Genomic DNA, 17,703 nt, shown 5'->3' on the forward strand with positions numbered 1-17,703 from the left:
GAATCAATAATATTTGGTGGGCTGCCCTTTCTTTTGTAAATATTTTCTGTTTTTAAAAAACATAAGGTAACAAAATATAAAAATATTTCATTGTGTAAGTACTTATATTTTTAACTAAACATACATTATTATTAAGTACCTACTCTTATTAATATACTAAAAAATAATATTTTCACCATGTGATTTGTTTGCAATTGTTTGTTTGAAAGTAAATCCTGCAATCTAGGCTCAAATTTTGTGGTGTGAATACGCAAAACAGATGCGATATGAATGTCAGTTAATTTTGATCCCAAGTTTAATTTATCAAAATGCTCATAGCAGAATTTTTTTTTCCGCAAATATAGGTACTTCCAAATAAAGAAGCCCATATTTAACTATATTTAGATATACCTCAAGTGAAAGTCCTTTGCAGAATTCAAATAAATTCTTATCACGATAAGATGCTTTTGTTTCCACGTTCTCTTGCAAATCTATAAATTCAAACTACATATTTACGGGAACAGCGTCCGGGTTACATGAAAAGGGATCTTGAAAAATATCATAATTAATACAGATTTAACATAAATTTCGCGGGACACATCAAAAAGTCACGTGGGACACATTTCTGAACCCCTGATCCAGGCTGATGATGAGAATGATATAAATATGTATATTATATCAGTGGGTCTATTCTATACTTATAGACCGCTAAAGTGATAGATATTATCAAACTTAGGGTAGGTTTGTATCAAAGTATTTGCACTTATTGTAACAATTATTCAATAAGTTGGTTGTATTATTGCAATAAGTGCTATATTTTAACAGCAGCAAGAGAGGCGCTGTTAAAATGTAACGCTTATTGCAACAATTACAACCAACGTATTGTAATTGTTACAATAAGTGCTAATACTTTGATACAAACCTACCCTAAGTTTAATAATATCTATCACTTTATCACTTTAGCGGTCGATAGGTACAGAATAGACCCACAACAGTAGTAAGTTGAATGGCCTTTAAATGTTTTTGGGTAATATTAGCTAATTAAATTTAAATAATTTTCATTGGTTCAAAAAAACAGTCAATTGTTAACAGCCATAATACAAAAAAAATCAACATTATGTATTATGGTGTTGCTATCTAGCAATATCACATTTTTTATATAGCAATTCGCAGGACTGACAATAGTGGAATAAGCTTAAGGAGGCTTTCATCCAGGAATGGATTTATTTAGGCTGATGACAATGATACAAAATATGTATATCATATCACCAGTGTTGTAGAATGGTCTTTAAATATTTTTGGGTTATATTAGGTAATTAAATTTTAATATCTTTCAGTGATTCTAAGCAAAAAAAAAATTTATTGTGAACAGCTATACAACAAAAGAAGGGAACATTATTTATATATGTAATCATAAATAATAATTATTGTGATAAATCCTTAGTTTGAATTTTGACACATCGACATGCCAATATTGATTGGGAATATGTTCGATTTGACCGGCATTAATTTTTGGAGTGTATAAATGAAGTGAAAGTGTTAAAATTCAACAAAGTTGAGTTTAGATAGTGTGATATCCAAAATGTCTACGGACATTTCCTTTTGATTAAAAGAACAGTTAAGAATAACAAACAGAACTATTGTTTGTTATGCTCGGCTAAAGGCACATTAAAAATATATTTATGAAGTACCTAATTAACATAAATAATGCACAAAACAGTGAAAAAAGTTTGCCAAAACAGTTATTTGTAGGTTGTCATTGCATAAAGGTAGATAATGTTCAGTGATTTTATGAATCAATTCATGATTAAAATCTCACCAGAACATAAATAAAAAAATAAAGTATAGTAAACGCTCGGTAATCTAGCGTTCACCAATCCGGCACGTTCAATAGTCCGGCATTTTGCAACTCAGCTCTCCTGCTCTATAATCCGGCAGGTTTCACATTAAACTGCTGGATTACAGAGCGGTGAGCCATTCGCTCGGCAGTTCCGTGCCCGACCTTGACAGATTATTTCTTATTTCCTAGAGAAATCCAATACTCCGGCATTTTGACAATCCAGCATAGGTGAAAAAATATGGGTGCAAGATTACCGAGTGCCTACTGTATGTGTATAAGTTGATCTGATTAGGAATAGTTTGTCATAACTGATTTTATATTAGTAAACATGCGTTTTAAAATTTAAATATGGAGGGCAGAGGGAGGGCTCAGCCGCCATTTAAATTTTTTTTATGTAGTTAAAAAATTTTCTCACTTAAAATCCGTGCCAAAAAGATAGCGTATCGAATTGGAAATCTATTATGAATTAATCATAATATACACCCCAATAGAACAATATAGGGGTCGAGATTTCTCCAATTCATACATTTGTTTTTTAATAAAGAACTCCTCCTATATGTAGTAAATTTGGTCTTACCTCATCTGTGCTATCCCATCCAATGACAATCATTTATCCACTCCCGTTATTGACATTACGATTGTGGCAAATTTTGTGTCAGTTCCATGCCGGTATGTGTGGTATGTGGCATGCAGATTGAGGGAAGGAGAAATTAAAACACGGTAGTAGAGAGATATAATCAGAAAACACCGTTTATTATGATTATTAATGAGAACTTTTCGAAGTATTTCTTACTACATACATAATTTAACTTTCCTATAAAAATCAACTATCTTACACCGCAGTGTATTCAAACTCTTTGTGAATGAGATACATATTAATTGTTATAGATAGACCACAAGATAAATATTTTAACTTTACAGACAACTGTTTGATTTAATTATGGCATCGTATATTACTGTTCCACACATTGCGCAACGCCTCCGGGCAACCTGCCATAATACATTTTAACAACTTATCTTCTATTGAATGCAGTAAAATGCTACAAAATTGACACATAAGAATCTGGAATAGACTAATACAATTTTTAAAAGACTCTTCATTCTCTTCTGATGTATTTATCGGTGACAATAACCCGTCCATATATCTGAGGCTACCAAAGTGTTAATTATTAATTCAGTTTGCTGTATACAGTAGCAATTTTCTCATTTACACATTTTGAAATAGAAGGCAATCGTGTTACTCGGATGAAAGTCAGATTGAAACAAGTGCGGAAAAGAAATAATATATTCTTTCGACTATTTATTATTAATGTAATAATTGATTTTAGTACATATGTTAATAATCTATTTTATAATATAGAAATGTGAAGAGATTTTTGAAAGCTGACTAGAACATTTTATCGATAATTTATGTACAAACCTAAAATTCTATTTACCTAATAAAATTTCCATTTGCAATTAAGTAACAATTTAGTCAATTTTGTACAATAATAATACAATATAATTATTAAATAACACAATGTTAAAAGTTGCGCATAGTTGTAAGATGTCCCGCGCGGCGGAGGCCGCCGGTCATGAGAAGCCGGTCAGCCGTCCAGTTAAAGCGGAAAAAATGGCGTCTCCGACGGCTCGGGGCGCGGCTGACCGACCGATCGTAAAGCGGCGGACACCGCATGCGTGGAAGGTGAGACGCGGCGGGACGAAAATTGACATGGCAACAGTAATGGCAACATAGGCAGATTTCATTATACTTCTTCCAACATATACATATACAAGTAAATAAACAACAACTCGCCCCCGTTCGTCGCTATACTTAAGTCTACTTATATGTATATAAATATATAAAGGCATCTAGAGAAAAATTTAAATTTATATTCAAAATGTTAAACACTTCTATGCGAATGCGATTGCTTTCAGCTTTTGCTTATATGTGGAACACACTTTGAGAATGCCAATTGAACATTCTATTTATTTTTAAAGCAGACAACACAGAAATAAGACAATAAAAAGATTTCATCTTCAGCGGATTTATACGCCTTTATGAAAATGAATTTCAGAACACATTTTGAAGATCATTATACTTATTATGTGTTACTTGTCTGACAGACAGCGTTTAGGCCGAACATTACGGTGGTGGAATTATTAATTCGTCGAGTCGACGGCTGCCGTTTGTTGACTTTTCTGTTTGAAATTGTCGGTAGCCATCATTCGGCACGAGCGCGCACACATATATGTTATGATATATACATGCACAGTGCCTTAATTTTATGTTATGGAAAAAGTATCGAAAGTCTTCGATATTCTCTATCAAGGTACTGGAACTCTTCTGTATTTTCTACAACCTTTCCAGTCGTTACTCTAATATGCATTAAGAGGTACCGGCGTGCCGCGGGGCGCGCTCCGGCATAAAAAGCACTTTATATTAATTATATACACATATATAAATATATTTATTCACATATATCTATATATGCATACATAGATACAAATATACATTGATATACGTAAATAAATGATTTTTAACAACTTCTATATATCACACGTTGAAGTAAATTGTATACAAATCCTCATACATATCAGTAAAATTATTGCTTCGCCCCAAGTGTTTTCTATCAGTTATACTGAAGATTTGTTTAAGTTTACGAGGAGGTTTTATAGAATGAAACGCATCGGACGTCTGCTGAACCTGTCCAATGAGAATTAGATATTTTTCTCAGAGATGCACATCATTGGCTCCACAATATATTAATTATATTAATTACTTAATTAGAGCTAACGTAAAATAATATTGATTTAACATTATGGGAATGGTGTATATATCGCAATGGAATCTCTGCTGCTATGGAAATAAGACAGTGCTAAATGAATAGCCGACTCTTACGGATTCATGTCAGATGTGGCGGTTTACATTGCGGACATTTCGAAAGCTATTAAACAAAATCTTTCTAACGGTTGAGCGGAAACAGTGATAACTTCATTACAATGGGATGAGGCAGAGACGGAGACAAAGCGCTTTCGGAAACATCGGCAAACGAAAAACTCGGCAAACTGACTAACGAATCCCGGACGTCCGACTACACATTGGAATCAAGACTGTGATGATCTACGTACATATTTGCTATTGTAATTTCTTTTATACATGGAATAATCACTAAATCCAAACAGACTTAATCAACGATATGTATTACCGGGAGTGCACGAGTCCAGAACACAAATGAAGTGAAACCACTGAATGACACGATAGCAATACCGGGTGGAACCAGCGCAATACTGGGTCGTGGGTCATTGGTGTGTGTGATAGACAGAGACAAAACACAGAGGTGATGGCGGATCGGTTGGGCGCCGGCAGTACATGGTGTGCCTACAACACAAATCAACATCAGGATCTTCTTTCTCACTCATTTTATCACTACACAAACAATACACGTAGACTCAATCACTTAACTAAGTGTCGTCACTTAAACAATCATGGATAGACAGTCGTAGAAGGAATGGTCAACAATTAAATAATACTGCCATGACCTAAGATGTTGAATTTTCTTCCAGATAGAGTTTTCTATGAAAATCACTGAAGGAAGTTTCAGTTTGATGTAAGCACCACTTTTATAAATGCAAAAGATAGTATCTTATCAGGGTTTGTATGAAAATTAGTGGTACTTTTTTTGCCATCACTTTTTATCATCTCTATACAAAAAGATTTTCTTCAACATCTTTAGGTGTGACCCCAAACTACATTTAGGCCGAGGCACGAAACTGTAAATTTCGATCGTGGTGCTGGTTATTGTTTATTCATTGAATGCAATAAATAACTCTTTGTACAAAATGATGATTGTTCGATAATATGTTAATATGAATGAAGCAATCGAGGACTTCATTTACCGTACACAGGTTACCGCATTGCATTTTAGAAGTTAAGCATTAAATCGTCATTAAGTGCCGCGGCCTGACTATAGAAAGTCTTGGGGTGACTCAAATAAAAGATGATACATTTTTGTGTATTTATTACATATCTAATAAACTTTTTTACTTTTAATCAAAAAGGATTAAATCCAGGCGGCTAAGATCCACATTGGATCGAGCCAATATTGATAATGATAAAAAGGTGGATCTGATTAATATTTGGAATCATCGTATATTTGGGTCATTACAGTATATTATTACAGTTTTCCATAACATAACAATTATAAGTGCATAGCGTTCCCAGGATCGTAATTAATTACTTATTTATTGCAGTTTAGGATGCTTTTTCTTAAGTATTAACCTACTTATTTTATCATATATTATATTATTAGAAAACTACATACTCATGACATGAAATCTATTGATTTCTGAAAATATGTCAATCATAATGGATAACGTTATGCATTTAAAAAGAACACAAAAGTTAGTAGTTGAGTAGTAGATAGTAGAGGAAGCAGCAGAAACGTTCGCTTCGTTAGAAAGTCTAAAAAATCAAAGTGTAAAAAAATATTGGCAACATAGCTATTCCAAACCTGACAGCACCTCGGGACTTGTATAGACTGGTATAAAAGATTTTTGTCAAAAATCTTTTTAAGAGCAATGTTTTAAAAAAACATGAGACATATTATTAATTATTACACTACTTAATTAATTTATTACCATTTTCCATTTTAAAACGAGCTGTCAAATAGTGACTTAGGGGAAGGGAGGGAGACTTGATCCCCGTTTTATATTTGTTGTTATAACTTTTCTCCTACTGTGATTGTAGTAATTCTTTATAACCTATTATTTGCAAAATTTATCTAGGTATTCGTTTATAATTCACAAAATGTTGATAACTGATTTAAAAAAATATATATTTAACAAATTGTCAGGTAAGGGAAAAGTGATCAAGTCACCCCCAATGAGGGTGACTTGATCACTACATATGGGAGATTTGATTAGGGGGGATCCCACATATGTATGATAGTCATAATCATAAATAATACCTCTAGTTATTAAAAGAAAATATTTTATTGACCTTAAACTCTACATAATAATTTATGCTTTTAATAATTAAATCAAACCACATCATTCAACACTAAAATTGCGAAGAGACTTGCGGAAAAATGAATTCGCTTGCTCATAGACTTCAAAATTGGTTTAAGTAGATTCTTTGCAATCTGATATCTAGCTACATCACCTATGTCTTCGACTGCAGGCCATTTAAATGTCTTGTGGTCACGTTTTATGGCAAATTTCACTTTAAATCTATTTGCTGTCTGTTGCTGAATCTGCCCAACGTAACGATGTAGCTTCTTTTTGTGTGAAATAAAGTTGTCAATTAATTATCCAATCATCTACCGTAAGCTCAAAGTCATCATCGCCGTCTGATTCGCACTCTGTTAAAAAATAAGCTTCGAGGACTTGTCATTTAGGTTGTAAAGAGAATCAGGCGATGGAGGAACGGAAACATCATCTTCCGATGAACTCGAAGAATTTTGAATTTGTTTCAAATTTTTCTTAGTTTTTAAACTTATTTTTGCTTTTCTGATTTCCATTCTATTTTCTTTGTCCCCTTTATTCTGCCTAAATAGCCTATAGAAACTAACTATAGGAGATGCGGACCCTAGGGATCTAGTGTCCCATAGTAAACGTGATCAAGTGTCCCCAATACCAGTAAAATCAAAATTATTTATTTAAAACGGTAACTACAAACTAAATTAAAACAACTACTAACAGCAAATAAATCTTGAATATATACATATAGACTGAATAAATACAGCAATCACTCAACGTTATGTAAAAATCAGATATTGAAGTCCAAAGATTTAGAAAATTGTCAAAAAGAGTTCAGTCAGACGTGTTCTTTACTCCATTGATTTCGACAGCTCTGAATATACTCTGACGTCTATAGTATATGGCGGGCAGCCAGTGTTACCAATATTAAAAGATTTTTTTTACACAATAACGAGTTCTTGGTGGGTGAACAAGTCTCCCAGGGGATCATGTCTCCCTCCCTTCCCCTAATATTGCCATATCTACTGAAATGTCAATAGATCTACTGATATTTAATATTAATTAAGACAAAGATACTAATTGTGAAATTATAATAATACCACGCTTTGAAAGCTAGTAATCTAATTTTCATCAAGTAAAATTGCTGATTTTTATACATTTTTGGAAATCAACTGAATTTTGAAAATTTCATTTGGCAACACTGCAGAAACTCTTTTTTCCGGCCATGTCTGATCCTAATAGGATCATATATGGGCCTTCACAGAATGGAGGTTTGTATTAACAGATTTTGTTTTTACGAGAAATGGATGTCAGCCTCTTGCTCAAGATCCATATTCTGATTCATACACAAATTGAAAAATAATATGTGTACTTGCCAGACCCAGGATTCGAACCTGGGACCCATGACGCTTAAGCCGCGCGGCTATCGTATTTACCATATACTAATCCTTGACAAAAGATAATGTTGTGCCATTATTACCTTTTATAAAATATAGATTGTTACACCGTAAAAGATTTTATAAAATATTCTTCATAAAAGATCTTTTATAGTCAGTCTAATACCAGCCTAGAACCGCCACTGATGAGAGGATTGAATTAAGTGAAATTGTAGAACTTCGATAAATATTTACGGAAAGATAGAGGATTTATTTTCGTCAATAGGTTGCTTCTAAACATGCATAACGAAATCCAAATGACATAAGATAATGGACATGTTAGAAAGACATCCATAGTTTCTGGTCAATATTATGTATTGAAGTGAATCAATAATTGAAACATTGAAGATATTTGATTTAAAGTCTATATTTATTTTGTTAAATTGAAGTTTTTCATTTATAACAATGGAAGCCTGAAACATCTTTCTGTAATGTTTTATGAAATGTAGATATTTTGGATATCAAAATATTTGATAATGCCGGACACCACTTTCACAGATCAATGCTCCGTGGAATATATTTAAAATATGGATATATAACCACAAATTACGCTAAAAGACAGTATTATAAGTATGACCATGTATAAATAAACAGAAATTAGAGAGTATTTCGGTATTTTTAATTTCAGTGTTAATGTGCGCAGTATACCACCGATATGTATTCTTTTCTCGATATGAAAGTTTGTTTAATATCAATTTAATGACGATATTAATTGCAATGTGCCGATACAATTATTTGCACATGCCGAAAGTGAATATTTGAAAACGCAGTAATATTTTTTAAAACACATTTATCAGGAAGTCTTCTCATATTATTTCTTTTGATAAATAGAACGATATCGAAGAGTGCGGTGATAAGGTGACTTCATTCCAACATTTTGCAAAACCATGCTTATTGTAAGGGCTCGTTAAAAACCTGCTGAAATTTCAATAAGCTTCCATCGTACGCGATACTAACCAAAAAGTGGGAATATTTTATTTTATAATTTCTATTTCCTTTCATTACTTTTAATGTCTAAGTAAGTTCACGATCATAATTAAGTGCTCATTTCTACGTAGTTACAAATAAAAATAATAGTATTTTGTTGTTTTATACCAACATTTTTACATGCTCAGTAATAGTGTTTGTCATGCTAGAATTAGCATTTTTGAATAGGCTAGTCAGGTTAGCAAAATAAATATCTGGCGTATGATGTTAAATTTAGTGTTTTTTAATACAGCAAAAAGTTTATACAATTGTACCAGATTTGCTTGAAAACCAATATGCTGGCATATGCCACCAATAAATAAGTAGCTAGGGGCTGAGAAAAAAATATGGATACTTTTCTTTCATGGGAAAAAAATCCGCTGCAAACTACCATCAATACGAATACCAGCGCATTTATTCTATAGACGAGGCTGCTATCGAAGGTAATTTATCTTATGTATTGAGGTATTATAATAATTGTTACAATAAGTTGGCCGACAAAACTGTCTATTTCGCTCTAAAAGTTAACACAGCCAAGAAAGGTGCTGTTAAAACATAGCATTTTTTGATAGTTCAGATGGTTAACTTATTATAACAATTAACCGCCTCAATACATACATTAGATGTAGAGATTAGAGTAAATACGCAAGTATCAATAGTTTGTCTTTAGATATGATCAAATTTCGTATCTGTGTTAAATTTTAGTTGTTTATTTTGTCGTTGCGAAACAATAAATTCTTTTTAATCTTTTTCCTCGTAAAAACAGTCCTAACCTTTCTTTTAATTAAAGAAAATCAAGCATTTTTTCCTGCCAGTTAGCATACTTTTTTATCCTATCTGGCATATTTTTGTCAATGGCAGTTGGCAACACTGCACAGTAAATTTCACTCATTACTTAGAATACTGATGCATCACTTGGAAACATAATTATTGTAGCTGGATAAAAAAAGAAATTGAGCACTCATTAATGAACGTGATGACTATACAAGTTTACTTTTAGTAAACTTGCGTAAGTATATTAATATTTTAAACGATTAAAATTATCCTTAGGTATTATCATTTATTTTTTAACTTTACGTTGAAATAATATATACACAAATATCTCGAAGCTTATGACGAATTTTATTCTGATTTGAAATATCGTTGAATATATACGTAAATACATATTATAATGCTAAATATATTACTAATAATTGCTTTGATAAAATACAGTAAGTAAAAATAAATGTCTTCTGGTCAAATGAATGATTAATAAATACTTTCACAGTCTACATTAAAAACTCTTCACTGTCAATAATTACTTTAAATTTAAAGTGTTACGGACATCAAACGGTACCTCCAAGAATCAACCCCGACAACCAGAATTAACAATGTAATAAAAAAAATATATTGACATCAATAGGTAGGTGAAAGCGACCATCAATCACGGCTCATGAGAAAACTCAGCAGGAATTTTATTCCATATTAATTATATCCTATCCGATATGGAAATATTATTTTGGGTTACCAGTGCGTTTATTTTTATGCAGTTATATTTTTTGACGTGGTAGTATCCAGGGAACTTTCAACAACGGGGGAGGGGGCAAACTTGTGTCGCATGCTCTACATGTTGTATTGAGAAATAGTATCATATTACTAACATGATATCGACGGAAGGAACACAATTGGAATCATATCAAATTAGCATACAAAACCAAAACTTACCGGATGACTAATATAGTTTTTTTTTTTTATTCAGGTGATGTTGTATTGTAATGGAAAGTAGTCAATCGGTCAAGTGTTTGCTATATAAAAATAAGTATTCGCTTTTACTTGTATTTTTTTTCAGTAAATGCTTAAAAAAATATTGTGATAATTGCATGTATTTATGCATATTAATTATATTAAATTCCACAAATTAATTTTTTAGTCTATAGCAGCCATGTCCAACGCCTCGATTGCGGGATAGATTTTGGTCGATCGCACCATAGGGGACAGGCCATATAGGAATTGAATCATGAAAATCGTCTATTCAATTCTAAACTACAGAAATTACGAATCAATTTTAGTTCTGTAATATCAAAATATTAAAAAAACATTTTTTGTGTTTCAAATTACAATTAATTTTACGGAATTTTTTCCAATTTCAAATTTATGAAAAATTCAATACATTGGCAAGTAATGTCACTTAGGATACTTAAGAAATGGTACGAAAATAATTGTTTCTTAAATTCAATATAATCCTAAGCATTTAGGTTTAATACAGAAATGTTGGAAATTACATAGAGAATCGATTGATGTAAAAAAACATATTTCGAAAAATTAGCATTTAGGATAGTTTAGAAATGAATAGACAAATGTAATAACCGTTGACATAATTTAATTTCATTGAAATTTGAAAGAGGAATCATTCCATTCCTGCATTTCTTTAACCAGCTTAATTGAAAGTTTTTTTCAAACTATGATAAACCCCATGTGACCTCGTTGAATCACTTAATTCGTATTGCATCACTCACCGTCTCCCGCAGTTATGAAAGAAAGAGAATATTATGTGAATCCTCGTGCTCTAAATTTAGGCATAGTTTCCCCTTACCTTCACGCAATAGGCTCTTTGCACAGTAGTTTAAGGATGAGTACAATGCTTGCCCAAAACTTGTATCCTAATCCAAATATAATAATATATTTGTTTAAATTGTTGAAAATATGGTAGATTACGACCAGTTTCGATAGTAGATTGTCTACTTGAAGTTGGACATGCATGGACTATGGTTATTTCAGTTTTCACATCATTATCAACGTAAACAAAAAAAATTGTCATTGCTTAGTTTGTATGTAAAGAAATGAGATTTTATTTCTTATTGACTTTAGTAATTATTTCAAAACTAATACAGTATCTATAATACAAAAAGTATGTTGGTAACTGTGTTTACGCAAGTAACTTTAAAAAAATGTTACTGTATGTAAACAATGATCTCGTAATGCATATCAGGTGGCCTGATAATACATATTAAGACTCAAAAATTCTGGCAAACAATATCATTATAACCCATTTTAAAGCTAATTATGTTAATACTGGAAAGCTAAGATACTTTGACCACATGCTGCGACATATCGTGATTAATTTTAATATCATAGTATTCAAGGAAATATTTCTGGTAAACAAAGAACGAGGACATGGCAGAAACAAAATGTCCTGGGTCAAGAGTCTTTTGTGTGTTTAGCTCTCCATTCCTGATCATCCACCAAAATCATTGCTGATATCAGGCAACGGGACACAAAGAAGAAGAGTTTTAATTCTGAAATAACTGATTTAGTGAGTAAGAATCATTATAAATCGCATCTTATATTTTAGAAGAGACAAATCATTTATTTTTATTGTCCTGATAATGAGGTGACAACCAAATTAGCTATTGTCTAAAAAAAACTAATATTATATAGAATTTAATATAATTAGCATTTATACAATCATGGAATCGAATTTCACCATGTACAAAATTCGTTTGTCTTAAATTTGAATACTAAAATTATTACTTTTATTGAATTGGATTATCAATATCTTTTCTCTAAGCCAATATTAATATGTGGCATAACACTGCATGTCACATTTTATCTATCGGCATATACAGTGTTTTTACTCGGCGCAGTCAAATTAATGTTTTAAAAAAAATACAAGTAAATGTAAATAGATTTTTTTTCACTTGGCCCGGTGACCGTGAAGCCGAAGGGTGCTAACGGTGGGGAATACAAAATACTCTTGGCGACCGAGTCAAACCTTAAAACGTTCACATCCCGAAGTAACCGGCGAGCGTAGAGGCCAGTACCACTGCTAATATGGCCAGGCAGATCAATATCATGATTTTCTTCTGCTCGTCAACAAAGAAATAAACAACATTAAATTATATTATGGTAGTAATGGTGTTTTAGTTACCTGGAAATGAAAGGGGTGGTGTCTTAAATGAAGTAGCTGGATACATAACTGGCCACCATGATGCCCAGAACAGTCAGGCAGATTAGGATCATTATCTTCTTCTGCGTAGGGCAATAATTACGTGTCATGTACAAATGTAACAACTTAAAACCTTTATTAGCAATAGCGTACAGAATGCATCACATATTTACTATTACAGTCAAACCCGTTAATTTGAAACCGACAAAACCGATAATTTGAACAAAATACAAAATGTCTGGCAAAACGGTAAAATTACATAACATTGTTTCCATTTCCAATACAATTCCCATCAGATTATTTGATCGAATAAGTGAAAATAATAGATTTTATAAAATTTGATGATTATTTCGATTTAGAGCGAATTTCGAATTAACGGGGTTTTACTGTAACTATTTTCAATCTACTCGGAGAGCAGCAGGGAATTTATTCAACTAGCGTGTTATTTTTAAAATTACAATTACATTCGTAAAACACATCACAGAAATCACCCTGGCTTGAGAAACTCACATAGATGTGTCGTGACCTTCTCGGGAATCGATCCCGAAACCTTCGGTATGAGAAGCCAGTACCTTGCGTATTGGACTAAGAGGGCTACCATATATAAATATTTTAAAAGATTTGTTAAATTCCAGGGTAAAAAGTAGAATATTTTAAATAATATACAGTTAGTAGAGCCCTGATTATCTGACATTTGATTATTCGATATACTAAATAATGTCAACTAGGTACAACCAATATTTTTCAATAATAGCTATAACACCACAGAAAGAGTGCAAACACCAGAATGTTGCAAATTAAATGCAATGAAATCAGTTATCAATGATTGGTGACCAATAATCATTTTCATCCAGTGTTGTCGCAATCCAACGACATTTTATACATAGTTACATAAGTTTGACTAGTGTGTTTTTTTTCACAGGTGATTAGGTATGTTTATTTGTAATATATTTTTCAAGCAACCTTTAACTTATGTGTCAGTATAACAGAAAATATTATTTCATCGCAGTGCTACAATATAGCGCTGACCGAGTTTAAGACTTATGCAGAATCTTAATTTTTCATTTACCATAGTTTACGTACACTAGTCCATAAAAGGTAGTGTATTCGCATCATACACCAAAGATCTCAATGATTAAAACATACCAGAATAGTTGCTAACCATTCAAACACATTGGGGTCCTTGATCTGGGTAAAACACACGTTGAAGAAACAACATGTGATTTTACCAGAACCGAGATTCGAACCCGCACACTTTGATACTCTGGCACTAGTCCACCGTTAAGTGAAAAATAATGTTTGTACGTTTTGTCTTTTGAATTTTAGTGACAGCTAATAAAATTGATACACAATGTGACTATAATAAAATATTCATAGATCTTTTTTCGCCATTTTGACTATTTAATGATTTCAAAATGGCTGCTGGCAGAAAGATGACACCCCCAAAAAAAGCGTCTAAAAGCAAATCCCGAAGTCCACATTTTGTCGAAATCGTACAAAAAATACGTACATGTACTATAAGTCATTTCACACAATATGTATAGTCGAACAACATCTTCTTGGCTACATGTTAAAACTGTGAAGCTGTTAAAGCTCTTCCCATTTTTAATCGCAATTCCATTATAAACTAAGAAGCTCCTCCCATTTAGTCGACAACAGCGCCTTCCGGCTTTTGCCTAAATCTTCTTGTTGGAGAGTAATGATATATATCTTGCAAAACCCGGCAAAAAAAATGTTTAAACCCTAATGACATGCAGAATCCGATAAGTCCCATGCATTGATTATTCAAATCCTGGATGCGCATAAAAATTACAAATGGCGTCGGTCGCTAATTTTAATTATTCTAAGAGTGACAGTTGTTAGTATTGATAACTTGCTGTATTATTACAATTAATAATATCTGACTTAGTCCAAAATATATCAAAATCGACTAATGGAGTATCTAGAAAGTGAAAGATTCGTGGAAAATAGTAAAGGAGTGCCATATAAGGTGATAGAATTTTGTATGACAGGCAAAGTACAGTGTAACCGTAAAAACACATACCAACATTTTGTTATTTTAATTTTATAAACTATTATCACTGGAACAAGAAACATGGAGTGTATTTTATTTTTATCTTGTATAAGTAGGTACCAATTTTTATATTTAAATTCATTATAGATAAACGAAAATCAACGTATTATCCTAATTGCAAAATTTCAAATATACGTATTAGGTATATTATAACATTTGTAATTTGATAATTCCATTCACGTGAGTTGTATTGTTTTGGTATAATTATGTTTCAGTTGAGTACAATTTGGTATGTCGACTATGTAAAATAAATATTTTTATTTTGATAATTTGTTTCATTGATACCAGAGTGTGGTATTTTCAATTGGTGTAATCATTATTTTCCTTTTCAACATTCCCTCCTGTATTTGTTGTGCGAATGGCTTACGCATACTCCCTTTAAAAAATCTGTTAATACACCGAATCACAGATATTCGTATAAATAGTATTTCTACCATAAACAATTTTATCTTTTTTATAACATAAATCTTATAATAAAGAAATTATATATAATTTCATTATATGTATAAGATAATTAAATTTTCAACACATATTTCCTAACCACCCTGCAGTAGCTACTACGCCAGTGACAACGCTTTCCGCATGTCACATAAATGACATGCAGAAACCGACAAGTTAAATAGTTACATGCAAATGCCGGTATCTCCAATTTTATTTCGCTTATATTTATTGCAATTATCGGTTTACTCTCTAATAAAAATATGCATATTGTTCTTAATTGGAAATACAATATGATGGATGAACTAAATTATCGTTAAAACTAATAATTTAATAGTAAAACACAAGAACGTCATTTACTACTAACATTGCATATTGGACATATTGGTTTTTGCTTTCAGACGCTTCGTATTGTTGATTATTTGAATTTGATTAATGAAGTTTTATCAGAAAAACCTCCTAAATATTAAAAGAGAAAACTTTAAATTAAAACATTTTTATCTATGGTATTTATTTATAAGCTATTTAATTAACTGCTTTAAAGCCATAAGTATAGTTATAATTTTTTTAAATTAACAATTTACATACTACACAAATAATGTAACTATGAAAACAATTTTAATAGTCCTATATGACATAATTATTTCATGACATAATGTGAAGCATTGTTAAAAATGTTTATATGAAAATAATGCTGAAAAAGACTAATATCCATGTATGTACGCATCCTGATTTTAGAACAAACTGTTCATTAAAACATTTGCCTTTGTCATTTTCCTGGATAACAAAAAAAACATGAGAAAATAAATAAAACAAAAGAAAAAACCGATTTAAATAAAATAAATATAATTATGAAAAATGTATTTACAACATGAGTAAACAATAAAATATTTTAAATGGAGAAAATTATGTGCATTTACAATAGAATATTAAAAAAAAAACTTAAAAGGATTATAAAATAAATCGACATTACTTAACAATATATTATTAATAATACATCAGATATTCGAAAATTTTCTTTTCTTTCTTGATAGATGAGACCATCTTTGTTGCTACATCAGATTGCATAAGTTGCAAAATACAGATAATTATAATATCTCTATACAATAAAATTTATTTTCTTGTATGTATGCTTAAATTACACTAAACAAGTGATCTCTGCTGACCATCTGCATTATGAAATTATCATTTTCAATCTGTTTGGACAGTTCTTAGTTCTATTTTTGCCTCATCTGACTCGACAACTAATGGCCAATGACTTCTTTCGAAAGCCACACACCACTACGACTCCCATATTAAGGGTTGGCTACAAAATCGTTACTAGGACATTATTCAAATTATGAATTTATTCTAAAATTAGAGATGCCTGTTGGGCACATGCCCAAACTATCCCCTCCATACTCTGGATCCAAACAAACTCATTACTTTATAAGCTGACACTTTACCTCTCATCCATCACGGGCAATATAAAAATGCGAACCAAAATATAGTAGGTATATATGACCAGTAACTTAGTAATTGTTCGAACACAATAATCCAATAATTTCATGTGTGGCTTGAAAGAAAGAAAAGACCGTTTTGTGTAGGCACTGATCTGACCTAAAAGTTTTTTTTTTTTTGTCTACTTATACTTGTAATATAAACGTATGTTATAATCTAATCACAACACGCATCAAGACATTAGTATCTGAATAATTGTGTATAATTGTTATTTGTGATTGACAAATTTAATGCACACGATCATTGGTATGAATCTACAAGTTGTCGAGATTGTTCATGTCGTTCAGCAATTACTAAATGTATTCTTGAATATAATGTAATCTACATATTCCAATTACTAGCTGAAGTCTTAGTCAGTGTCATCTATCAAAAAAGATACGAAATAACAATTTATTGACTTAAATCTGAATCAAATTGCATTGAAAATGAAAAATTTATTAGCATCTAATAGTTGTTATTCATTTATGTTTACAGAGCGCCAACAATCAGTTGGTAGGTATTATTTTAGATATAACATCAACATTATTATATATAAGTAGTATTATTTTAAACAAAACAATATTTTGCAACAAGTTTATAATACAGG

General features: G+C 31.5%; 1 protein-coding gene across 2 annotated transcripts in view; it reads right to left on the reverse strand.

Moving 5' to 3' along the window:
- Window positions 1-5,043: 5,043 nt before the first annotated feature.
- The window catches only part of Syx1A (Syntaxin 1A), a 187,386-nt gene continuing 174,726 nt past the window's right edge, over window positions 5,044-17,703 (reverse strand). For both annotated transcript variants that reach the window (XM_085958258.1, XM_085958257.1), the window contains exons 8-9: window positions 13,088-13,188; window positions 5,044-5,180 (exon numbers count right to left, since the gene is read on the reverse strand). In XM_085958258.1, coding sequence (XP_085814384.1) covers window positions 13,111-13,188 — 78 coding nt within the window. In that variant the 3' untranslated portion in view covers window positions 5,044-5,180; window positions 13,088-13,110. The remainder of the gene's footprint in view (window positions 5,181-13,087; window positions 13,189-17,703) is intronic.

Source organism: Rhyacophila brunnea, unplaced genomic scaffold (genome assembly GCF_057557595.1).
Source record: "Rhyacophila brunnea isolate RB1 unplaced genomic scaffold, BYU_Rbru_1.0 scaffold_7, whole genome shotgun sequence".
Taxonomy (NCBI): domain Eukaryota; kingdom Metazoa; phylum Arthropoda; class Insecta; order Trichoptera; family Rhyacophilidae; genus Rhyacophila; species Rhyacophila brunnea.